The sequence below is a fragment of the Aythya fuligula genome, chromosome 1, assembly GCF_009819795.1.
Source record: "Aythya fuligula isolate bAytFul2 chromosome 1, bAytFul2.pri, whole genome shotgun sequence".
NCBI lineage: Eukaryota > Metazoa > Chordata > Aves > Anseriformes > Anatidae > Aythya > Aythya fuligula.
Genome location: NC_045559.1, coordinates 16800152 through 16826692, shown reverse-complemented (window position 1 = coordinate 16826692; position 26541 = coordinate 16800152). Strand labels below are relative to the sequence as shown.

The 26541-nt window shown below is 37.6% G+C and overlaps 1 protein-coding gene across 1 annotated transcript in view; it reads right to left on the bottom strand.

The window, feature by feature from the left end:
- Positions 1 to 26541, bottom strand: part of TBC1D22A (TBC1 domain family member 22A) — a 181688-nt gene that overhangs the window by 75044 nt on the left and 80103 nt on the right. Inside the window, exons 10-11 of the mRNA XM_032185604.1 lie at positions 22045 to 22120; positions 1974 to 2101 (exon numbers count right to left, since the gene is read on the bottom strand). Of these exons, the coding sequence (XP_032041495.1) occupies positions 1974 to 2101; positions 22045 to 22120 (204 nt within the window). The remainder of the gene's footprint in view (positions 1 to 1973; positions 2102 to 22044; positions 22121 to 26541) is intronic.

Below are 26541 nucleotides of genomic sequence, written 5' to 3'. Positions count from 1 at the left end.
CAGTATAGATTGATAAGAAAAAAATTGGTATAAGTACAACTGAAATATGATAAGCAACTTGTGCAATCCTTCTAGGTTGCTTCAGAACAAGGGTTGGAAATACAGGTGACCTAGATTAAGATAACTTTTCCTGGTTTTAAATACAAGATTTCTCCAAGAAGTACATGTGGAATGGTCTGTAAAACAACAAAATCTAGAAAACAACACTGATCTTCTGCACCTGCCGAGTCAAAAAAAAATTACTCCTTAAGCATGTTTAATATATAAAAGTATCCCCATTAAGGTATAAGGATACCATTTTGATATAAGATTCTTGCATTTAAAAGATAAGTATTTACATGGGATTTTCATAGGTATTAATCTTTTAAATAATATAAATGACAACTGTAATACTGTAGAAATTGCTCAAAACCCAAAATAAATAATCAGAAACATGTATTATGGATAAAGATACTGAAGTGGAACTTGTCAGGCGCCTATGGGCTAGTGATGAGAATTCATTCCATTCAGCATGGAAACAGCTTGACACAAAGTAACTGCAAGTTTGATCTTCAAACAAAGTTTCTCATAATTATCACAAAATCATTGCTCACGCATTATGAGCTCAATGTGAAGTTCTGTCAAAAACAGCTACTCCCTGGATGCATATGGGTAGTTAGCTGCACTAAATAAGAGTTTTTACATATTTTTAGCATATTTGTTAGATTAATCATCAAGTACCAAATGTAGTGTTAGAGTTATCATGGTTAAAAATAAAAAGAAATATGAAAATGCCAAGTACTAACTTGGTATTAAAATAGATATAGATACAGATGTTACAGTGAGACAAAGGAGGCAAAGGACCCCAAACATAAGCAATAGACAAATGCAATTGAGAAATTTACCAAATAAGACTTGTAAGGATTAACCTTACAAGGATTAACATAAGGATTAACATAACCTTTTATGACAGATTAGCAGTAGAAGTGATGATAGACTCCTCATTTCATAATGTTTTCATATCACATTCTAAAAAAGACACTTAATTAAACACTTATTAGACTCATGTCCATATGAGTAGCAAGCAATTCTTAACCCTCTGTTTGAGGTCTGAAGAGATGGTCTAAGTGTACTTTCTGGCACTAAAGTCTATGAAACTAACTAAACACTGCTACATAGTGAACAGATGTAAAGACATTTGCATTTAAAGATGTTATATCTCTTTACGAGATACTACAAGTCATTCCCATATTTACTAAACTAAGTTAAAATTTCTTATGGTGCTTTTAGTCCTTTTACATTTCCTTTTTTTATATAAATTATTTTTATTTAGTTAACTTTGACAACAAAACAAGTATTTAAGTGCCTTCTGGTTAAATACATAATTTAAAATTGTAACCAGAAGCTACTGAAATGTCAAGAAACGGAACTAAAAACAGACAGTTTTTCTTTCATACCAGTTCTTTCACTTGACAGCTGAGCAAGGAAATATTGAGGAAATATTACTGTCTACTAGACAGTTGTCTACTGACAACTAGAGGTCAGTAACATAAGGAGTTTCATCTGGATAAACAATAACACAAAATAAATGACCGAAGGATGAGCATTCCTCAGTGCTGGAGAACTGGAAGCTAGTATTGGAATGAGTAGTTAAGCAGAAGGGCAGTAAGAAGCATAGAACTCAGAATCAATGGAGGGCATCAATTAAGTGAAATTCAATGTTTTGCTTTTCTGAACAGACAGGCGTGCTATTGACATTAACCCATGCTTTGAGTGGGGGTTCATTTTAGTGCTATAAATTGACATAATATAAAGTGCTTCGCTTTTTAAGGGCTGGAAGACTGAAAACTTTAAATGTTTCTAAATGTAATGATCACTGAAGACACTCTCTTCTTATGATTCTCAGATTACACTAAAACAAAAAGTTTATGAAAAATAACAGACAAACATACCTGCATATCCAAAATATAGTGGAGGCTTAAAAAAGCACTTACTTGGTATGTGTCCCATAACCTGATGGTACACCGTAAAGGGACTTCTCTCATCAGCAAATTATTCATCCATCGGAAAGCAAATTGCAAGTATTTCACCTCATGCTGATCCAAGTGTACATGAACTTGTTCTGAAGACAGAATAAAAAGACATTTTACTGATTTTTTTGGAAGTCCTTAGCTATCAAATGAACAGTCTGAAAAATAAAATACTTTGATCCCAGGCAGATAAAATGTAGTGTTCCATGAAAACTCTTATAACTAACTGGAAATCCAAATAGAAAAAACAGAAACAACTAGTCAAACAGTACATTGGGTTATATTTTCTACCTCTGGATGGCTTAAACAACTGCTCTCAATTTAAAAAAAAAAAAAAAAAAAAAAAAAAAAGAAAGGCAAGGTCACGATTTCACAGTATACAACAAATAATATATTAAGTTATAAAATGAAATGATTATGTACATATATCCCCAATAACTTCCTAATCTATAAATCATTTGGGAAAGGACTGCAAGCAACAAGGTTTGCAAATAACATAATGGATTCCAAAAATAAAGCATTGGCAATAAAAAAGAAGACAATAATAACACGGCAAAAAAGTACAGAGTATATGTAAAGGCTACATTTACTCAAAGCAAAAAGAAAAGTGAGATTAATGCAATACAAAATGGTGAGCAAATTTAAATAATTACTGCTTAAACAATTTCTTAGTATCGCAAATAAATACAAATAAAAAGCAGTACAAATCAATGGTTTCTAAAGCACTACTCACTACTCATTTATTATGGCATGTTTTCTATCTGAAAGCTGCGATAATCACTTGCATGGGTTATTTCTATCCTTAATAGAACTAACCTACTGTGAGGTTTTTATATATTTAGCAGAATTTACCCCCAAAAGAATCACATACGTTCTGTTAATTAGTTTTAGCTCAGGCTCAGGTATTACAATAACACGTCGCAAACTACAACTACTTCAGAAATGCTGATGTCTTATTTTGGATAAATGAATGACAATGAGTCTTTGTTAAGGCCTGAGTAAGACATCCCTGCTATATTTCTTTATACAATCACATTCTGGGGAGATTTTGCTACCCACACCATCCTCCACCCACATTCAGGGGTGTACTAGCAGCTAGGAGAACGAGCACTAAAAACCTAAATGAACAACAACAACATCAAAAGTATAGTAGCACCGTTACAAGACATTACATAAAGACAAAGGTAGCAGAAGTTCAATTACACTTTATAGCAGCTGGTTAAGGACTTTTTGAAAACTTCTGAAAAATATTTTAACCTTTCTGACCAAAAAGACCAGTTGTCCATCTATGTAACCCAACATGCTTCCTGGGGCCTCTGTGTTGAAGTAAGCACATCAGAGAATAACAGAGAACTTAGAACATGCAGCAGAAACCCAAAGAATGTATTTCATCCAAGCCAGCTGTAATTAAATTTGAGCACATCTGTACGTGATTTTAGGTGATCCCAGTAATGCCAGTTTAGTAAAATACTATTTTTAGTTATTTAAAATTCTCCCAGAGCTTAAAGGCTTAGGCTGAAGTTATTCAAATTAGATTTAGTGGGTGTATGAAAGTTTTGGTCGATATATATTTTGGTCAATATATTTTCAATTGACTCTCAGTCAATTGAAAGCTGTTTCAATATGGAAGAAGTAAAAGTTGTTCATATCTTGAAAGCAACTAACAGGGAGTTTGACCACAAGTAAGAATAGTCACAAGTTATACTAAAGGTTTACCTAGCACAACATCCTGTTTGTAACAGTCTAAAAACAAATAACTATGGAAATGTATAAGGTACTGGTACTTCTCCAAAGCACTTTCTTAATCTCTACCTATCCATAGATAAATTATCTACATTTTTAAAGTCATAACCTTCTGTACAGACAAATATAATAAATTGTTTATGAACATCTAAAAAACTTCTGTTAATGATTCTGAGATTTTTTTTTTAACTTGTAGCTATATATAAAGATGTGTGAATTTTCAAGTGTTTCATTTCATTTCTAATTATAACACTAACTAGGTAATTAGATACTGCTGATGTACAATAGACTGACCTACAGGATGTGAAAATATAGAGGATGAGAATGGAGAGGTAATGAGCTTCTGTACTTTTAATTGATCTTACAAACCCCCTCCTCCAGCCATTTCTGTGTACAGGAAAGTCCTACTAAATTACTATTCTGTATTGTGCCTATATGCTGTCAATATTTTTAAAATTACATGAGAACTTTGTGATGGATGTTCCACTACCCATAATAGCCTCTGCCTTCCAATCTCAAGAACCTGTGACTAATCTTCCTTCCTCTACAGAACTAATATCCTCCCCTCACTTTTGAACCCTTCTTTCCTGGGCTTTCTGCAAAACTCATCAACTATCCCATCTGGGAAAGAGACAACAGCCAATATTAAGCCAATATTAAGGCTAGTTCCAAGGTCTGCATAACATGACTAGCCTGTGCAAGTGCAATGAGTACCTAGTTGGCATGCAGTAAGCTATCTGCTGAGCTTGTTTTGCAGTCCTTCTTCAGTAGTAGTGTTATTTTGTGTTACTTTTTTTTTTTTTTAATGAACAAATGAGTTTTATACAAGCTGTGGAATTCTGCATGGTGGAGTCTTCAGTCCTTCTGTAAAATGCTGATGAAGGAAGTCCTCAGTTATTGACAAGTTATTGGAAGGAGAAGACAGACACAGTAATCACATGTGGTACTACCTTAGAGAAACAGACTTAAGAATGAAATAAGGCAGTTAATATATACAAGGCCACATTTTGAAAACAGTATAAAGCCCAGAAGCCTTTCTATTTCCATTTTCTATGCAGCTAGAGGCCTTGCATGCCTCGGAGGCACTAACACTAATTGAGGCCCAGGACAGAATGACTACCTGCTTTTGCTCTAGGCAAATTTAGCTGCAAGCCATATATACTGAAATGAGATACTATGTTAAATTTATTTCCAAAAAGGTACATTTAGATACCTAGTATTGCAGAGTACTATATTTAGATAATCCATTACATCAAGCAGGATACAAAAAAGTCAGTTTTAATTTTAGCTGATGTACTAACTTACAAACACTACTTAACATTTTTGTTCTTCCCATAGTAGCAGTGTATTTCATTTAATTGCTCACAGTCACTGAAAGTAAGAAATAAAGAACAATAAATTGTGCCAATTTTTATATTTCAGCCAGTGTTTAATAACCATAATGAATTTCTTGAAAGTCGTTTTCTAATCTGAACAAGCTGAAAAATAGACTACTAAACTCCAAGCATTAAATACAATTGATGCAAGACTGGAACAGAAAATGCAATGACTGAAAAGGCTCATTCTTCCTGACTTGTAAGTAATTGTTGTGAGTAGGGGCTATTTCACTCATAAAGGTAATTAGGACAGTGAAAATCTAAATTTACATTTTTCATTCCACTGAAAATTAGCATGTGTGCAACAAACAAACAAGTGATGCAATTACCGTCAACTTTCAGACTTCAAGCATATTATAAAACCACACTTACTGCAGTTGCAGTAAAAATATATTTTTATAGTTGCAGAAAAATATATTTCAAAATATATATCAAAATTCAAAAGAAACAATTATATTTAATAAGATTCCCAATACTTACAATAAAACTAAACATAGAAAAAGTTTGGTGAAACAAATCTTCCAATTAAAAAATAAGTACATTATACAGATGTATTCTTAAGTAGCATACCTCCAAAACCATGTATTTAGTGTACTACAAAATAAGCATTTATCATTACTTACAATTTTAATAAGCACACTTATTGGATTATATTAGTTTGATTGCATTTAGCCACCTTAAACAGATTCTGCACTAATGATAGTCTTTTCAGCATGCGTCTCCAAATCATCCTAATTTGAGTTTCTGGAATGATTTTATCTATCATACCCCTTTAACCCCAAAGTTAAAAACTTTGTCGCACCTATTCATTACTAGATTATATCAGTAAAGGCTTTAAACTTTTAAAAGACCAAACTCCTACGGTTGTATGTATGCATCAAGATTTTCTGAAATTAACTAAATATGAGTACTGAAAGTAGCAGTGTAGAGACACAGCTGAAATTTTCAAAAAGAACCTACACATATAATTGTTTAGTGTCACCTTTTCATGCTGTTTCACTGATTTCAGATTTAAAGTTGTATGTGACTGCAGTATCACAAACTAAAGCCACAGTTAAGGACAAAACTTGTACTATGGCATGACTTGTGTTGTTCTGTCTAAGGGATACTGCCAGAATAAGGGCCTAGGAAAGTTTACTCATAAGGAAAAAGGAATCACAAAATAACAGTAAAATAATGTGTGAATAGCCACATTACCGTAGCACAGCATGGAACCACTGCATCCATCTGTGCAATTTATTACTTCAGGTAATTAGCCTTATATTGTTGACCTTTAGTTAACGATTCCTATCAACCCTATCAATCTTTTCTGATGCTTGACTATAAACCTAATTTTCCCTTTTTCGAAAATTAAAGTTTATTTTTATTTATAGTTCATACTTCATTCTTAATCCCATTTTATCACCATTTCATACGTATTTCTGTTGTAAACATAAAAAGCACTAAGTGTTAAAACACCATCAGAAATGCAATTAAGCTATATCTGATAAATAAACAGGCCTTTTAGTACAAGCAAAGGAAGAAAAACACATTTGTCTTCATCAGGATCCACACAATTCCTATTGAAGGAAGTAGACTAGCTACAAGAGTAACTCCTCTGGTACCAATCCAAAACGAACAGAAAAATAGTGGCAGGGGCTCTGCTGGCACTGTCCTTTATACATAGAGTAATGCCTATGTATTGTTCCTTGACATATTAAAACAAGCCACAGAAATATGCTAATGCTCCCAATTTCAAATGGCTCTCTAGAAGGATTTTCTTCTTTCTGGACCATGACAATAAATCTAAGTATTGCAATCTAACATTTCAGAGACTAATGTAACAGAAGACAAAACAAAGGAAGTGAACTATGTATGAATCACTGACACATTTCGGAAAATAATTTACTCCACATCTACAATGGATGAGAACCTCCACTGTCAAATTCCTTGGTTTTGCATTAGTCACTTTGATATTTTAAAAACAACTGACATTCCAAAGAAATAAACAAAAATCATAATCAATGATCTTAGAGATAATAATACAGGCACCTGATAAGAAAGCATACCGCGCCCCAAAAAACATTGTCTCAAAACTGTACAAAATGAGAACAAGACTGGCAGAAGAACAGATATACTACCAAATTATATTCTCCTCAATTTAGTGATAATTAGGTCTATTTGAATTTAGTTCACTAAATGTACTGCTACTAGCTATGATTTTGACTGATTAAGGAGGTATTGGGGAGGCATTGGGGAGGCATTGGGGAGGCAAGGACAATCCCCAGACATGGACTGTATATCTCGAAACAAGACACTGAAACTCATGATAAGGAAGCGGCAGACGGACAGAGAAACAAACGTAAGGACTATAAATCTCAAAACTGGACATTGGAATTCATTATAAAGATACAACAAACGGAAGAATTGGCAACAACCAGCTCTCGCAATTAAGAAACCTGCCAATTCAGCAGATTCCTGACCAAAGGTGAAAAGTACACTGTGAGGAAGACTCGGGGTCTTCCTCCCAAAGACCCCTGCCCACGTCCCAAAGACCCCTGCCCACAATTCTTGGAAGGCTCTGCGCAGGCGCAAGGTGCCAAAAGACTAATTAGCATGAGAAGCGAGGGAAGGCGGGGATAGGTAATGCATATGTATAGGTGCTTGTAGAATATTGATAGATTGATTGTATAAATTCAAGACTGCTTTCTGCTTTGAGTATGCACGATAGGTGGAGAGATCCCCCGTGCATCCAGCGCTGCAATAAAGAATATACCACTTAAAGGAATTTCGGCTTCGATCTTTGAATCAATCTGGCACCCCAGATGGGACGACCTCTCTGCCGGACCGCAGGACCCGCTGGGGACAGGACTCCCTAGGGTACCCCCGGGATTTCCCGGAGGGACTCCTCGACTCACCGGATCACTGCGGAGGCAGACAAGGACCCCATCATTGTAAGTGAGTATATTCTTTATTCTGGTTTGGTTTTCTGGTAGACCGGTCATCTGGGACTGTCCAGTAAGTCGGAAGGTGACTTCTGCAGGACAGTATTTGGTATATACTTTGTGGTTAGTACCACAAGTATATCTGGGGACCTTGGGGTCCATCTGTATCTGGAACTGTCTGTAAGTCAGAAGGTGATCTTCTGCGAGGCAGTGTTTGGTATATACTTTGTGGTAAGCACCATAAGTATATTTGGGGACCTTAAGGAAGGAGCTCGCTTTAAGGTCCATCTGGAATTGTGTTGTCTATTTCGGTTTTCTGACTCATGGAGTATGGTATTTAACTCTGGTTATTGTTACTGCGATTTTGGCTATTTTCCTGGTGGTAATAGTAGGTTCGTGGCATTGTTGTAAGAAAGATATCGTTACGGTGTTACACAGTTTGGTTTTCTGACTTATCGCATGTGGAATTTGACTCTGACTATTGTTATTGTGATTTTGGCAATATTGCTGGTAATAGTAGTTTTGTGACATCTCTACTGAAAGATATTGCGTGCCCGTATTTTTGTGAGTGATACGTTTTGTGATACGCTTTTGCAAGTAACATGTGTATTCTGAAAGTGTAAACTGGAAAATGGGGGGGCAAACAAGCAGTGAAATTTTAAAGAAAAGTGTGTTAGGATGTGTTTTAAGTCACTGGAAGGATATTGGAGGATCTGCCGGTGGAAGTGTGAACAGGAAAACATTGATAAAATATCGTAATCAGTGGTGGCCGCTTTATAAGCTGGAATGTGGAGAAAAGTGGCCCCTAAATGGAACTTTAAACTATAATATTTTGCTACAGTTAATGTTGTTTTTTGAGAAGCAGAACAGGATGAAATGTTGTATACTGATGTTTCAGCATCTTGGTGGGAAAAGGTACGGAATTAAGTTGGCCCCTGACTGAGCCTTTGATGATGGCATTAGAGAAGTACAGGCTGGAGAAAGATAAAGGAAGTGTTAAAAGGGTTGTTGAAAGTGTTAAAGGTGTTTGAAGTTGAATGAGCAGGGAAAGAGGATGTAGGAATGTTAATAGTTCTGCCTCTGCCCGAGGCAGAGATCTTAAAATCCCGGGTGTTAGCCCTTTAGGGCAAAGGGACCATGATGGGTCCGAGAGAGTTGTCACAGAAACAGAAAACCAGTTAACTCTTAAAACAACCTGAGTTCATGTGCGAGCTCAGATTGCCGATGAGACCGCTCAGGGAACTGTGGACAATTGCATTCCCCTGACCGACCCCCACTAAGACCCGAATCATCCTGAAAATTATGAACGGTTAAGTAAATACTAAAATCTGGATGAATTGGGAATTGAGAATATGCTTCCAACAAGGTCTAAAAGAAACCCCTATGGAATTTTTGGACCAACTCTGAAATGTAATGAAAATAAATAAATAAATAAATAAATAAATAAATAAAACAAAACGGTTTGGACCTGGCTTTGGAGGACAAATTGACTAGCCTTTTCCTAGGATAATAGACCCCTGATTTCAACAGGAATAACGGGGACCTGGGGAATCTACCCTAGTACCTCCGCTGGTTATAATGAAGCTAGGGGAGGAATGGAAGTGAAATTTCTTATTGATATGGGGCAACGTATTCAGTTCTAAATCAAGCATTAATGCCTTCACAGAATTATTATGTTAGGGTAAAAGATGTGTCGTGGTTTAACCCGGCCGGCAGCTAAACACCACGCAGCCGTTTGCTCACCCTCCCCCTCCCTCTCTGGTACGGGGGAGAGAGGTGGAAAGTGAGGCCCGTGAGTTGAGATAAAGACAGTTTAATAAGACAAAATAATAATAATAATAATAATACAATGATGATAATAGTACCACTACTAATAATGTGTACAAACAAGTGGTGCACAGTGCGGTTGCTCACCACCCGCTGACTGATGCCCGGCCTGGCCCCGAGTGGTCCGGCCCCCTCCCCCCAGCTAGCCACCCCTATGTATTGTTTGGCCTGATGTCAGATGGTATGGAATACCCCTTTGGCTAGTTTGGGTCACCTGTCCTGGGTCTGTCCCCTCCCAGCTCTTACTGCACCCCCAGCCTGCCTGTTGGCAGGACAGAGCAAGAAGCTGAGATGTCCTTGGCTTGGTATAAGCACTGCTCTTTAACAATTAACACATCGGGGTGTTATCAGCACTCTTCTCATCCTAAGCCAAAACACAGAATTCTACCAGCTACTAGGAAGAAAATTAACTCTGTTCTAACTGAAACCAGGACAAGGTGTAACCGAAAAGGCTTATTTTTGTGAACCTTTGAAGTACAAGTTACGGAAAAAATGGGGCATACACAGATTTTTATATATGCCTAGCTCCTCATGGGCACTCTTAGGTAGAGATTTATTAGAGCAAGTAGGAGCAGAAATTGTTTTTGAAAAAAGGGAAAATGGAATTAAGTATAGGAGAAGAACAACTAACAAATGTGTTAAGTTTGGCACTAATACAAACTGACCCTAAAAGTGAAATACCTTTAGAGATCACAGATCAAGTATGTCCAGGAGTTTGGGCTACTGAAACCCCTGAAAGAGGTAAAAATGTGACCTTAATAATTATTAAATTAAAGCCAGGAGAGAAACCCGTTAAGGTTAAGTAATATCCTTTGAGGATAGAAGATAGGAAAGGAATTAAAGAGATAATTAATAATTTTTTTACAGTATGGATTATTGATTGAATGCGAATCAGAATAAAATACACCCATATTGCCAATTAAAAAGGCAGATGAAAAAGCTATAGGCTAGTTCAGGATTTGAGGGCCATAAATAAAATCACTGAGGATATACATCCAGTAGTGGCAAACCCTTATACTTTGCTGACTAAATTAAAGAATAGTCAAGTCTGGTTTACCGTACTGGATTTAAAAGATGCCTTCTTCTGCCTAGGCTTAGCCACAGAAAGCCAAAACCTATTCGCCTTTGAATGGGAAAATCCCGATTCAGGCAGAAAGACGCAGCTTACGTGGACATTACTACCTCAAGGATTCAAGAATAGCCCCACTATTTTTGGAAACCAATTAGCAAGGGAACTCAAAACATGGATGCCTCCGGACACTGAAGGTGCTTTGTTACAATATGTAGATGATCTCTTAATAGCTACCGAGACTAAAGGGAGTTGTATTCAATGGACTATAAGTCGTCTTAATTTTCTGGGTTTAAATGGATATCAAGTCTCTTGACAGAAAGTCCAGCTGGCTCAACAAAGTGTGACCTATCTGGGATTTGAAATTTCAGAAGGACAACGAGAACTAGGAACTGAACATAAGGAAGTCATTTGCCAGACTCTAGAACCTCAAATGGTAAAGGAGCTACAAACCTTTTTAGGAATGACAGGTTGGTGTCGCCTTTGGATTTATAATTATGGACTATTGGTAAAGCCTCTATGTGAATTGATAAAGATTAACCAGTCAAAGTTAGTCTGGACTGGAGAAGCACAAAAAGTCTTTAAACAACTTAAACAAGAATTGATGATTTTGAAATATCAAGCAATATTGGTAGAACAGGACAACTTGGAAATTGTGATAACTAATATTGTGAATCTAGCCTCTTTTCTTAGTGATGCTCCGGCACAGCCTGTGATTCACGATTGTTTAGAAACTATAGAGACTGTGTATTCCAGCCGACCAGACCTTAAGGAGGAGCCCATGGAAGATGCGGAAGAAACTTGGTTCACGGATGGGAGCAGTTTTGTTATGCAAAGACAACGTAAAGCTGGATATGCTATAACAACTACTCAGCAGGTAATCGAGTCTAAGCCTTTACCCCCTGGAACATCAGCTTAAAAGGCAGAGATAGTTGCTCTCACGAGAGCATTGGAACTGGCAGCAGGAAAAAGGGTAAATATTTGGACAGATTCTAAATATACATTCGGCGTGGTACCTGCTCATGGAGCAATTTGGAAAGAACATGGATTGCTGACCGCTCAGTGAAAACACAAAGTATGCTGAAGAAATTTTAAAATTGTTAGAGGCTGTAAAACAACCAGAAAAGGTAGCTATCATGCATTGTCAGGGACACCAAAAGGGGAACACCGATTTTGAAATTGGAAATCGATTGGCAGAGGCTAAGCAGGCAGCTGAAATAACTGAGGTGAAGGCATTGTCTTTGATACCAGACGGTAAAATCCAAACTATATCCAAATTATACAAAAGAAGACTTCAAATTAATTGAAGATTTGAAAGGTAAAATGAAACCAGATGGATGAGTATATTTAAAAGATAACCACATAGTAATACCCTCTAGTTTGACATGGCCCATAGTTCTTACAGAACACAATAAAACGCATTGGGGAGCTGGCACACTGCATAAGAGCCTGAGTCAGACATTAGTGGGACGATATGATAAAACAAGTAACTCAACAATGTAGCATTTGCTTACACAATAACCCCAATACCAAGAATAGAATAAAATTTGGAATAATCGGTAAAGGAAATTATTCGGGGCAACAGTGGCAAATTGATTTTTCAGAACTCCCTAGAAAAGGGGGGTATCATTATTTACTGGTTCTGACTGACACGTTTTCAGGAAGGCCTGAAGCCTTTCCCTGTCGAACAAACAAAGCAAGAGAAGTGGTTAAAGTCTTGTTAAATGAAATAATACCATGCTTTGGGATTCTAGTAGCAATGTCTTCTGATAGAGTTTCACATTTTTGTGCACAAGTGGTAGAACAGATAAGTAAGATTCTAAAGATAGATTGGCAACTGCATACTCCTTATAGACCACAGGCAAGTGGACAGGTAGAAAAAACGAACCATTGAATTAAACAATAAATAGCTAAAATTGGATAAGAAGCTAATTTGTTATGGCCTCAATCCCTCCCTTTAGCATTACTTGGAATTAGAGTTAAACCTAGAATAAAAGGGAATTTGAGTCCCTTCAAAATCTTATATGGAAGGCCATAGCAATTTCTATTTAGTGGAGAGGACCTAACGCAGTTAGGATCAGAATATTTATATGCTTATATAACTGAACTTCAGAAACAATTAAATAAAGTACATAAATTTGTTTTAGGGACCAGGGCTAGAGGGTTGGATCAACCAATCCACCCCTTTAAGCTCGGGAATTATATATATATATATATAAAGACTTTTTCAGGACAACCCCTACAGGAAAAATGGAAGGAAAGTGGATGGGACCATACCAAGTATTACTGACAACACACACCGCCATTAAGATTAAGAAGCAAGCAGCTTGGATCCACAATTCAAGGGTGAAGAAGGTCCCGGCGAGGATATAGACCACCACTCCAATTGGACCAACAAAATTACGGTTTTCCAGATCCTAATGATTGCAGGGGTGCGGTTCTCGGATTCGGGGTGGGCAACTTGGTATGAGAACTTACACCTGACCTTAATACAAACAATTTCTCAAGTAACTAATAAGACGAACTGTTGGGTATGCACCCATCTGCCACAGCATGGGAATAAGGGTGTATCGTTAATCGGGATTCCCTCGCCTGCAAACTTATCTTGGACTAATTTGTGGGAAGACACATCTTGGGGTCGAAAATATTAAGAAGTTTTGGAACTAGAAGTTAGTAGCTTCGTGCCGTTGGAATCTTACTATGTATGTGTACAAAGGTGTAACCTGCCTAAGGGTATGGGAAAACAGCATTGTATAAATACGGATACTACTTATGTGGGAAATCAGACATCTTGTAATTGAACAATTGATATTAGTACGACTAGCGGCTGGGCAAATTCAACCAGCTGGACGGTTCCAGAAGGAAAAGGGTGGTATTGGCTATGCAATGATACAGCCCGTAAGGTCTTGCCTGAGAATTGGAAGGGAACTTGCACTCTTGGAGCGGTAGTCCCCAATATGACAGTACATGATGTAGTGCCTCGAGGTTACTTGAGAAATCATATGCGGAGAATCAGACAAAAAATTAACAATCCATTGATAGACACACCGCTTTTCATAGTTTTGTTTGATGGTTTATCCCATGGTTAGGAGTGAGTGAATTGGAAAAGGCAATAGTTAATATTTCTGCAATTATAGAGAAGTTAGAAAACAAAACTCTGGATGCTATAAAGGCTCAACAAGAAGAGATATCTAGTTTATCACAGGTAGTATTACAAAATCGGATGGCCCTAGACTTGTTACTGGCCGCTCAAGGGGGAGTCTGTACAGTAATAAACACAAGTTGTTGTGTGTATGTAGATCAGAGTGGAAGGATCTCTACCGACCTGGAAGAAATATGGAAGCAGACAAGGGTCCTACATATCAGTAAAGATGATCTTTCGTGGAGTTTTAGTGAAATATGGAATAAGTTAACCTCCTGGTTGCCCAATTTTCAATGGTTGAAACAAGTGTTCATTGCTCTAATCGCATTAGTAGTATTAGGAATATTTGTGTGCATGTTGTTTAGATGCCTGCTTTGTTGTGTTGCTGTAAATAATGAAAGTATCTGATGCAAAAGAATTTGCATGGGAAAAGAAAAGGGGGGATTGATTAAGGAGGTATTGGGGAGGCATTGGGGAGGCATTGGGGAGGCAAGGACAATCCCCAGACATGGACTGTATATCTCGAAACAAGACACTGAAACTCATGATAAGGAAGCGGCAGACGGACAGAGAAACAAACGTAAGGACTATAAATCTCAAAACTGGACATTGGAATTCATTATAAAGATACAACAAACGGAAGAATTGGCAACAACCAGCTCTCGCAATTAAGAAACCTGCCAATTCAGCAGATTCCTGACCAAAGGTGAAAAGTACACTGTGAGGAAGACTCGGGGTCTTCCTCCCAAAGACCCCTGCCCACGTCCCAAAGACCCCTGCCCACAATTCTTGGAAGGCTCTGCGCAGGCGCAAGGTGCCAAAAGACTAATTAGCATGAGAAGCGAGGGAAGGCGGGGATAGGTAATGCATATGTATAGGTGCTTGTAGAATATTGATAGATTGATTGTATAAATTCAAGACTGCTTTCTGCTTTGAGTATGCACGATAGGTGGAGAGATCCCCCGTGCATCCAGCGCTGCAATAAAGAATATACCACTTAAAGGAATTTCGGCTTCGATCTTTGAATCATGACAAATATCCTCTTCCTATATGAGAGACATGGCTGATACAAAAAAGCCCAAGAGGCTGACCCCAGAGCGAAAGCACAAAATGGACAGAGGGACACTCCCAGTCACATAGAGGAATCAAACAGGTGCAATATTCTGGTACCCAGACCAAAATGGAGGAAATTATCAGGAAAAAGATTAGTAGATATCCATTCAAACTAAAAGCTAAAATTACTCGTGTTTCTGGGTGGAACTTGAACTTAACAATCAAACTGTAACAAACAACAGTGAGAAATATGTTTGATAGACAGTTCTACTTCCAAGAAGTATTCACTGGACTTCTGGAGCCTATTTTTCTAAATCACAACCGTGTACATTCACAGCAGGGTTTATGCTGATCACTTTTTTAATTTTGCATCGTGTTAGACTCCTTTTTCCTCTTTTTTTTTTTTTCCATAAAAATTGGAAGTTTTGGCTAATTAAAAGTCAAAGTGTTTACAAAAGTCAGGACAAATGATTTTACCATCAGTCTTAACTAACTCTTGCTAAGATCTCTGAGCCCTGTAATAGCATACAAATGTAATCTTGTCAGTAAAACATAAAAATATGGATTAAAAGATATATTAAATAATTACAATGCCCAGTGAACAGCATTTAAGAATAGATTGAAGTATAATACAATAATTACAACCATAAAATCAGATAAAAAATTAGATGGCATTGTTAAAATGAAAAAGAGCTTTATGGCACAAATTAATTTTAAACAACTACAAAATGCTTACAAGATTTTTAATCACTTCAGTATCAAGCTGACGTATAAAGAAGGACCTTATTAATCAGTGATATTCAACAGCGGCAGTAAGATCTAAATAAACTCTTTTCCCATTTCCGATTCAAAAGTCTTCCGTATGGTTAAAGAATGCAAAAATCTTTTTAACTATTACATTTAGTGCTTTTTTCCCCAGATACTTCAATACAATTCTAGTTGAAAATTGCAGGTGTCAGTAAAATGCTTTAGAACATAATTAAACATGAACATAATTTTGCACGCATGATTAAGTATTCTTTAACTTTAAAGAAATCGTTAGCATGACTGAATGCATAACAAGGATTGATCAAATGTCACCTATTACCATAGTTTCACCTTCAGCTCATTGTATGAACACCCAAGATTCAAATTAAAAAACGAACAAATTAGTTAATCTATATCAATCACGGTATATTGAGCAGATCCCTAATAAGTTGTTTAATAAGAAAATGTATTAGGCTTTGTTGATATTTTGACTTTTTGAGAATCACATTTTCAGCAACAAAAAAGGAAACTTTTTCTCTGCAGTTTAAAATGTTAGATCAACACAGAAACTGAATATCCTTTAGAGGGTATTGAAGTATCAAAAACTACCAAAAACATGTCTCTAAAGAACTTTTTGGGGTTATTTCACCATAAGAAATCAAGTTCTTATCAGAACCATGAAATATTTGTGTTTGAACCATTGGACAGTTCTACAGAAATAGATGTGTTTAGCTCTCAGAACACTGACTGCTCTTTCTGAGCAGAAACGTCTCCATTTCCAACCTGAACCTCCTCTGGCACAACTTGAAGCCATTTCCTCTAGTCTTATTGCTAGTTATCTGTGAGAAGAGGTCGACCCCCAGCTACCCACACCTTCCTTTCAGGCAGTTGCAGAGAGCAATAAGGTCTGCCCTGAGTCTCCTCTTCTCCAGACCAAACACCCCCAGTTCCCTCAGCTGCTCCTCACAGGACGTGTGCTCCAGGCCCTTCACCAGCTTCATAGCCCTGCTCTGGGCCTCCATGTCCTTCTTATAGCAAGGGGCCCAAAACTGAACACAGCACTCAAGGTGTGGCCCCCCCCAGAGCTGAGTACAGGGGGACAATCACCTCCCTGGTCCTGCTGGTGCACTATTCCTGATACAAGCCAGGAAAAAAGCAAACATTTCAATATCTAAAGCAAATATTTCAAAGCATGAGAAGTGCAGAAAGTGGTGCAATAAGATCTTTCATTGTGTATACACAAAAATACATATAAAATGATTTTTTTTAAATTGACTACGTTTTATGAAGAACTTGTCCTACGTGCATGTACACAGCACAAAGAAATGTATATATAAATATATATATAAATATATATAAATATAAAAGATTCATATTTTCTTTTCTCTGCATCCAAATAGCAAAAATATATGCAAAGTATAAATCTAAGCCCATGTAATGAAAGTATTTTATTACAATTTTCTTGATTGAAAAGTCCTTATTTGTGGCATTATTCACAGAACTGCAGTCATCTGACCAAGACATTTGTAATCCAAGAAGAAAATAAAGTAAATGTAGTACGATTAGCGAAACTAAGATTAATTTGACAAGAACACTAAAAGAAAACACTTTATCTAATTTATATATCATTCAAAGTGAAAGAAATACATTTACAGCAATAAAAAGGTGTTGTAAAATCTTTAATATACTATGGATTTAAATGGTGAAAGAACATTTTAACTGTATCTAAGTGTTAAGTAAAAATATCCGCCCAAACAATACAATGACGTAGTAATTATTAAAACATTCATTATTTGAAGTAGTTGGAATATAGCAGCTTTTATTTTGTGTTAAAAATAATTTTCTTTCTTTGGCATTTTTTTTCCTTTATAAAATCTTAGAACTGAAATAAACTAGAAATTGTCCAAATTAAGAATAATCGTATGTAAGAATATCTTTAGTTAATTCTCTAAATCAGATGTAAAATGCAGTTGAATTCTAAATAAGCTTCCTTATGGCAAAGACAAAATACAGTACTGTTTTTATCTTCTTAGGTATTTTTCCATTACTTGTATCTTTAAAAGAAGGAAAATACTACATAGAGTAACAGTAGAAGTTTCTTCAATTATTTTTAAAACATTTTGCTTTTATTCTTCCTTTTTTTTTTGCTAGTGAAATTGGGCTCAGGACCAATTTTGCAAAAAAGAATGAATGAATTGAAAGAATGGGGAACACTAATAACACAAAAATGTATTTAAATACAAAAGAACATAAGCACGAATCAGGCTGTTCTGCACACTGATGCAAACTCCGTAAGTTGTTCTATAAGAGATTAGAAAAAAATCTTCCCAAACTTACCCTCAGAGCAGATGAATATTTATACCAAGCTGAGTCAATAATACTATTGTTACAGTTCATTCTACTACTAGTGAAAAGCTGACTTAAACAACAAATAAATTTAATGTCTGATTTCTTTTTGTCTAAACTGTCTTTTTGATAATTTAGAGAGAATGCCATGCAATTTTACCAATTTATATATTTTATCAGTTTATATGAAAATCCAAGGCTACTTCTACATACAAACATTCAGCTTTCTCTATATGGCTACCTGAAATTACAAGATTTTTTTTTCACTGAAGAAGAACTTGAGACTCTCTCAAAGCCTGAAACTGATTGTGAAATCACAAATCCTGAGTTAATTTTGGCATTCCTACAACATTTCCTTGTTTTCAAGACCAAATGAAACAGTAGTTGAAGACAGCATCACGTGAGTGTGCCTCTTCACAAACCATGAGATGGATCATGATTTACAGCAGAAAAGCATTACAGGAAATAGAAAATGTAACTATTTACAACAGATAGCTTATTGATCCTCGCTCTCAATACTTTTGTATAATTCTTAGAACAACCTGAATGATGATGAGGAGGAGAAAAATGAGATGGAGTTTGAAGACAAAACATTATTCAATCTGGTATATAACTTTTTTAATATATATTATTATTATTATTATTAAATCCATTGAACACAGGTCATTAAAAATATTTTCTGGAGTTTAGGCTGAGATTATGATCAAATTATCAGACATCTTGACTGTTTCAAATCTACTGCAATGTTTGGCACTGTACACACAAGGACAGTCACTGAGAGGAGTTGCAATTCATAAGGCTGGGTTAATGAAGGTTGCTTGAATCACTAACATAATGCATTAACACTAAACAAAGGGTGAGGTATTACTTTTCATACACTGGTAACCTATTATGATTAGCAAACAAGCTGTATGAGCTTCACCCATTCGCGTAGCTATTTATTATGTTAAGGTTCTTTTCACCATTCAATTACCCGGCATCAAGAAAACAATGTGACACTACAGTAACAACAGGAATATTATTTTCTTCCACAATAACTGTAATTAGCAATTAGGATATTTACAGTTAGAATAAATTGCTAAGAGTTCTTTTTTAAAAACAAAGCTATTGAACTCATACCAACCATATATTTCTCTTTAGCTGCAGTATAACAGGCTCAATATAAAGATAAAAGGGGAAAGAAAATAGAGAAAAGGATGATAAAACATAATTTAATTTAACTATATCATTATTCTACCAAAAAGCCAAGTGGGTCAGCATCCTTTATCAGAGGCATCGTACCTAGGGATGAGAGCTGGGGTCTGGACCAATGACTTCTAGACTCATTCAACCTAAATAGTTTTAGGGTTCTTTAATATCAACTGCATCCAATTTTTACAGGTTTCCTTTTCAAATAGTAGTGACAGCTTTTTAAAATACCTCATAACTTCTACTATTATTGTACATAAAAATGTATTATTAGATTTCCCTCACTTTGAAATATTATAATCCCATTAGTCATTGTTTGTTTGCTTGTTTTAAATAGTTTCCTTTGACATCTTTCCCACATATGCTATAGGTATGTCATATGGATAATGCGGACGATAAAATATCCCTGCTATAATGCAAACAATTTCTTAAAGTTAGGATTTTGCTTTGCTTTTTCCAACTACACTGCTCAGAACAAGGCAGCAGTCTTCAACTACTCACCTGCATGAACAATCTACCCTTAAGAGTAATCTCAGATGTTACTTTGTCAGTGCTTGAGGCAGTACGAAGAATCAATAACTAGCGAACATAATCTCTATGAAAAACTACCAAAAAATTAGTATTTCTACTCTAGAAAAGTTATTGTTCAATACACATCTTTATTTTTTTTAAAAAAACTTGGCAGTTATCTAAAGCCAAACTGATGAAGAATCTGGCATTCTGTGTAGCTCAAAGTAAAAATACCCATTGTGTTGGCTGCCTCCTTTTCCTAAATACTACACAATTTGGATCAGCAAATATTGGAGACTAAGTTGCAACCACATTTAGAAAGATAAACAGCTACAACTTTTGATACAGCAGTACTTCAACAATGTCCTATTAAATACAGTTCTATTAAATACATATATATATATATAGCAAAACAAATAAAAATCAGGAATATACATTTCAATTGCAGTTAGTTTACTAACTGCAGTTGGTAAACTGCAACTAAACTGTCCAAGTAAAGGACAGTTTAAGAACAAACATCTTTCCTACAACTGCCTTTTTTTTTTTTAATTTAACTGTAAACCCTTCAAAATAATGCTTCAGGAATTTAATCAATTGAGAAAAGTTATTTAACTGCATCTCTAACACACTGAAGGTACAAATCAGCCTTCAGCAATTCTTTCTGTCAATATAATATTCCTGTCAATATACTGCATACTTATTTTTATTAAACAGAATAATGAGTTTTATTATCAGAATGACATTTTTCATTTTAAAAAATGTGTTTAAGTAATTTATTGACCAAGCTTACTAAGTTATTTATAGGTATTATAAATACAAGCTTTATTTAAAGTGCATTAGCTTCTATAAATAACGGAAATTTAAATACCACTATTGATATAAACGTAAAGTAATATATAAAAATCCATACTGAAAACAGATGATTTCTGAAGTAACAAATTAAACTGCTTTTAAAATGTTCTTATATAAACATTTTGCTACCTTATGTACAGAAGCATCCTTTTTTTTATATTCATGTACATATTAAAAAATACATCTACATGTACGTTGGTTTTACATACACCTATATTCCTAGTATAATATAAAAACAATGTTCTCGCACATTATGTAATATGAGTGATATTACATAAACATTGTTAAGAATATTCAACATCCTAAACAGGCAGGAAGAGTTTTTTCAAAATTCAGATTGTAAATACATGCAGGCCAACCGAAAATCTGCTATGGTAAGCACTGGCACAAGAAAAACTCACAGTATGTATAATGAAAAGACAGAATTAATCTTTTCAAGCAGATTATCAAATATTAAGCTACATAAAATATTTTTTTTCTATTTCATCACTGACATGCTAGTGTCACAAATATATGGTTGGTTCTGCTTGGCAACATTTCGTTAATACTCTGTTCATTAATTTAACAAACTACCAAGAGAGTATGTTTAGAATGGGCCAGCATTATCTCTTGAATTTCATTTAATTAAACTCTGCTCTAGCAATATGACAGTCAGCATTTCATGAAGGGAATTATTTTAAGGATGAAGGTAGAAGATATTTCAAAGTGCCCTGCTAAAACATGAAAGCATAATCTAAAATTGCCTCTGCATAGACGGTAATTTATCTATAATATTCAAGATGTTATTTCCAGAGTTCATAATTAATTGGATTCCACAGAGAAATTATTCAGGCATTCCAGATAGCAAAATGATGCACAAAGGCACAAAACATAGTGCCGAAGGACAACTATAAACAACCACTGTGACTTGCCTGAATTACAACAATCATTGAGCTTAATATGAAATGAATACCAGCTGCCTTTTGTATGTGGTCATTACTCTGCTGCAAAGAAATTGCCACTGAATTTTGATTATATTGCCTTAATAAAAAGTAATGAAAGTGGCTCATGCTCTAGCAGCTTTCTTTTAAATGATATAGGACAGTGATCTTGCAAAGGCCAGCGTGCCACAAATTGATCGAGTGTGACATCTCTGAGGAAGGCTATGTTCCTCCACCATTGTATCAACAGTGATGTTGGCTAGACTTCTTGCAAACATTTTAACTAACCACTTTCAGTGAAAGACCATTTAGAAATTAGGTCAGCTTTTAAGACTTACCATCGATCCGACTAACAAGTTCTTCCAACATTTTCACTTTCTTTTGAATTCCTGGCTGTGCAAATGTGTAATTATCCTAAAGAAGAAACCATATACAAGTATAAGTTTATGAAAAATTAGAAATTATTTTACCCCAAGTACTTATTCCAACCCATTTATTTTTCTTATGTTTGCTTAAGGTGCTCATGTTTTGTTTTTACATTTCCTAAGTGTCTCTACACTTCAGTAGTAAATCACCACACTCTGCCAACCTATTTAAGAGCCCCTGTCTCTAACAGCATACCTAACTGCTGGTGGTATATCAACTGCTCACTACTTGCTAATCTAGTGCCCCTGAAGTTACATCTATATTGTGGAATTCTAAAGAGCTTTAAAAAGCTGTCTTCTTAAATGCCAAAACTTGCCACTTGTCGTGGTTTAACCCGACCGGCAGCTAAACACCACGCAGCCGTTCGCTCACCCTCCCCCCTCCCTCTCTGGGACGGGGGAGAGAAATGGAAAGTGAAGCCCGTGAGTTGAGATAAAGACAGTTTAATAAGACAGGAAAAAAAAAATAACAAAATAATAATAACAATAATAATAATAATGATGATACAATGGTGATAATACGAAAGTAATAATAGTATGTACAAACAAGTGATGCACAATGCAATTGCTCACCACCCGCTGACCGATGCCCAGCCTAACCCCGAGCAGTCCGGCCCCCTCCCCCCGGCTAGCCACCCCTATATATTGTTTAGCATGACGTCAGATGGTATGGAATACCCCTTTGGCTAGTTTGGGTCACCTGTCCTGGGTCTGTCCCCTCCCAGCTCTTACTGCACCCCCCAGCCTGCCCGTTGGCAGGACAGAGCAAAGGCTGAGATGTCCTTGGCTTAGTATAAGCACTGCTCTGCAACAATTAAAGCATCGGGGTGTTATCAGCACTCTTCTCATTCTAAGCCAAAACACAGCATTCCACCAGCTACTAGGAAGAAAATTAATTCTGTGCTAACTGAAACCAGGACATCTATCCACCCCTTATTCCATACCATTTATGTCATGCTCAGGTTACACTCTTTTCCATACATTCTAATTAGTCACCTATAGTAATCATGGTAGTGATAACATACAGTATAATATACTATTTAACATGGTGCAATTCAGTTCATGGGCTATTCTCACCCAGTATTAAATCTCCTTGAGGTACACACCGGACCTCTCCGTTCTTTTGCATCACCCACCAAGTATATCCAGGTCCCTGAGCGAAAACAATTCCACGAATAGGTTTGCCTTTTCCTGAGGCAGGAGTAGCCCAGACTGTTTTACCCAGCATATTTTTTACATGCACTACAGGAACTTTATCCCCATCTACAGTACGTAACAGGTTTGATTGGGCAGGTCCAGCTCGGTTGGTAGATCCCCTAGTATTGACTAACCAGGTGGCCTTTGCCAAATGCGTATCCCAGTTTTTGAACGTCCCAGCGCCCATTGCTTTCAAGGTAGTCTTTAACAGGCCATTGTATCGTTCAACTTTCCCGGAGGCTGGTGCATGATAGGGGATGTGATACACCCATTCAATACCATGTTCTTTGGCCCAAGTGTCTATAAGGTTGTTTCGGAAGTGAGTCCCATTGTCTGATTCTATTCTTTCTGGGGTGCCATGTCGCCATAGGACTTGCTTTTCAAGGCCCAGGATGGTGTTCCGGGCGGTAGCATGAGGCACAGGATATGTTTCCAGCCATCCGGTGGTTGCTTCCACCATTGTAAGTACGTGGCGCTTGCCATTGCGAGTTTGAGGGAGTGTGATGTAATCAATCTGCCAGGCCTCTCCATATTTATATTTCAGCCATCGTCCTCCATACCAAAGAGGCTTTGACCGTTTGGCTTGCTTGATTGCAGCACATGTTTCACAGTCATGAATAACCTGTGCTATAGCGTCCATGGTCAAGTCCACCCCTCGATCACGAGCCCATCTGTATGTTGCATCTCTACCTTGATGGCCTGAGGTGTCATGGGCCCATCGGGCTATAAATAATTCACCTTTATGCTGCCAATCCAGGTCCACCTGAGCTACTTCAATCTTAGCAGCCTGATCCACCTTCTGGTTGTTTTGATGTTCTTCAGTAGCCCGATTCTTGGGCACATGAGCATCTACGTGGCGTACTTTCACAGCCAGGTTCTCTACCCGAGCAGCAATATCTTGCCACAATGCAGCAGCCCAGATAGGTTTGCCCCTACGCTGCCAGTTGTTTTGCTTCCATTGCTGTAACCATCCCCACAGGGCATTTGCTACCATCCATGAATCGGTGTAGAGATAGAGAACTGGCCATTTTTCTCGTTCAGCAATGTCTAAAGCCAGCTGAATGGCTTTCACTTCTGCAAACTGACTCGATTCACCTTCTCCCTCAGCAGCTTCTGCAACTCGTCGCGTAGGACTCCATACAGCAGCCTTCCATCTCCGATGCTTCCCCACAATACGACAGGACCCATCAGTGAACAGGGCATATTTCTTTTCATTCTCTGGCAACTGGTTGTACAGTGGGGCTTCTTCAGCACGACCCACCTCCTCCTCTGATGATATCCCAAAGTATTTGCCTTCTGGCCAGTCCATGATCACTTCCAATATTCCTGGGCGACTGGGGTTTCCTATTCGAGCCCGCTGAGTAATCAGTGCAACCCACTTGCTCCATGTAGCATCAGTTGCATGATGCGTAGAGGGGACCCTTCCCTTGAACATCCAGCCTAGTACCGGTAATCGGGGTGCTAGGAGGAGCTGCGCTTCAGTACCGACCACCTCCGAAGCAGATCGAACTCCTTCATATGCTGCCAATATCTCCTTTTCAGTTGGAGTATAGCGGGCCTCAGATCCTCTGTATCCCCGACTCCAAAACCCCAGAGGCCGACCTCGAGTTTCCCCAGGTTCTTTCTGCCAGAGGCTCCAGGTGGGGCCGTTCTCCCCGGCTGCAGTGTAGAGCACATTCTTTACATCTGGTCCTGTTCGAACTGGCCCAAGGGCTACTGCATGGACTATTTCCTGCTTGATTTGTTCAAAGGCTTGTCGTTGTTCAGGGCCCCATTCAAACTCATTCTTCTTACGAGTTACTTGGTAGAGTGGGTTTACAATCAGACTGTAATTTGGGATGTGCATTCTCCAAAACCCCACAACACCTAGGAAAGTCTGTGTTTCTTTTTTGTTAGTTGGTGGAGACATAGCTGTTATTTTGTTGATCACATCCATTGGGATTTGACGACGTCCATCTTGCCATTTTATTCCTAAAAACTGGATCTCCCGTGCAGGTCCTTTGACTTTATTTTGTTTTATGGCAAAACCGGCTTTCAGAAGGATTTGGACTATTTTCTTCCCTTTCTCGAAAACTTCCTCTGCTGTGTCACCCCACACAATAATGTCATCGATGTACTGCAGGTGTTCAGGAGCTTCCCCCTGCTCTAGTGCAGACTGGATCAGCCCATGGCAAATGGTAGGGCTGTGTTTCCACCCCTGGGGCAGCCTATTCCAAGTATATTGGACTCCCCTCCAAGTGAAGGCAAATTGTGGCCTGCACTCTGCTGCTAGAGGGATGGAGAAAAATGCATTAGCGATATCAATTGTGGCGTACCACTTGGCTGCCTTCGATTCAAGTTCATACTGAAGTTCCAGCATGTCCGGCACTGCAGCACTCAGTGGTGGCGTGACTTCGTTCAGGCCGCGATAGTCCACTGTTAGTCTCCACTCGCCATTAGACTTTCGCACTGGCCATATGGGACTATTGAAAGGTGAATGAGTCTTGCTGATCACTCCTTGGCTCTCCAATTGACGAATTAGCTTATGGATGGGAATCAGGGAGTCTCGGTTGGTGCGATATTGCCGCCGGTGCACAGTTGTGGTAGCAATTGGCACTTGCTGTTCTTCGACCCTCAGCAACCCCACAACAGAGGGGTCCTCTGAGAGACCAGGCAAGGTAGATAATTGTTTAATGCCCTCTGTCTCTAAGGCAGCAATACCAAAAGCCCACCGGAACCCTTTTGGGTCCTTGCAGTATCCTCTTCTAAGATAGTCTATGCCAAGGATACATGGAGCATCCGGACCAGTCACAATGCGGTGCTTTTCCCACTCATTCCCAGTCAGACTCACTTCAGCCTCCAATACAGTCAACTGCTGAGATCCCCCTGTCACTCCACAAATATAGATGGGCTCTGGTCCTTTATAGCTCGATGGCATTATAGTACATTGTGCACCGGTGTCTACTAAAGCCTTATACTTCTGTGCGCGTGATGTGCCAGGCCATCGAATCCACACAGTCCAATAAACTCGATTGTCCCTTTCCTCCCCCTGGCTGGAGGCAGGGCCCCCCTAATCCTGGTCAGAATCTTCCTCGTTTCTGTGTTTGAAGGACTGTCTGCTGGAAGTTGGAGCAGCAAACTTTTCGGAGAATCCCTTTTTCCTGATTGTTTTCTTTTGCAACTCACGTACCCGTGCCTCTAGGGTCGCGGTAGATTTTCCATCCCACTTTCTCA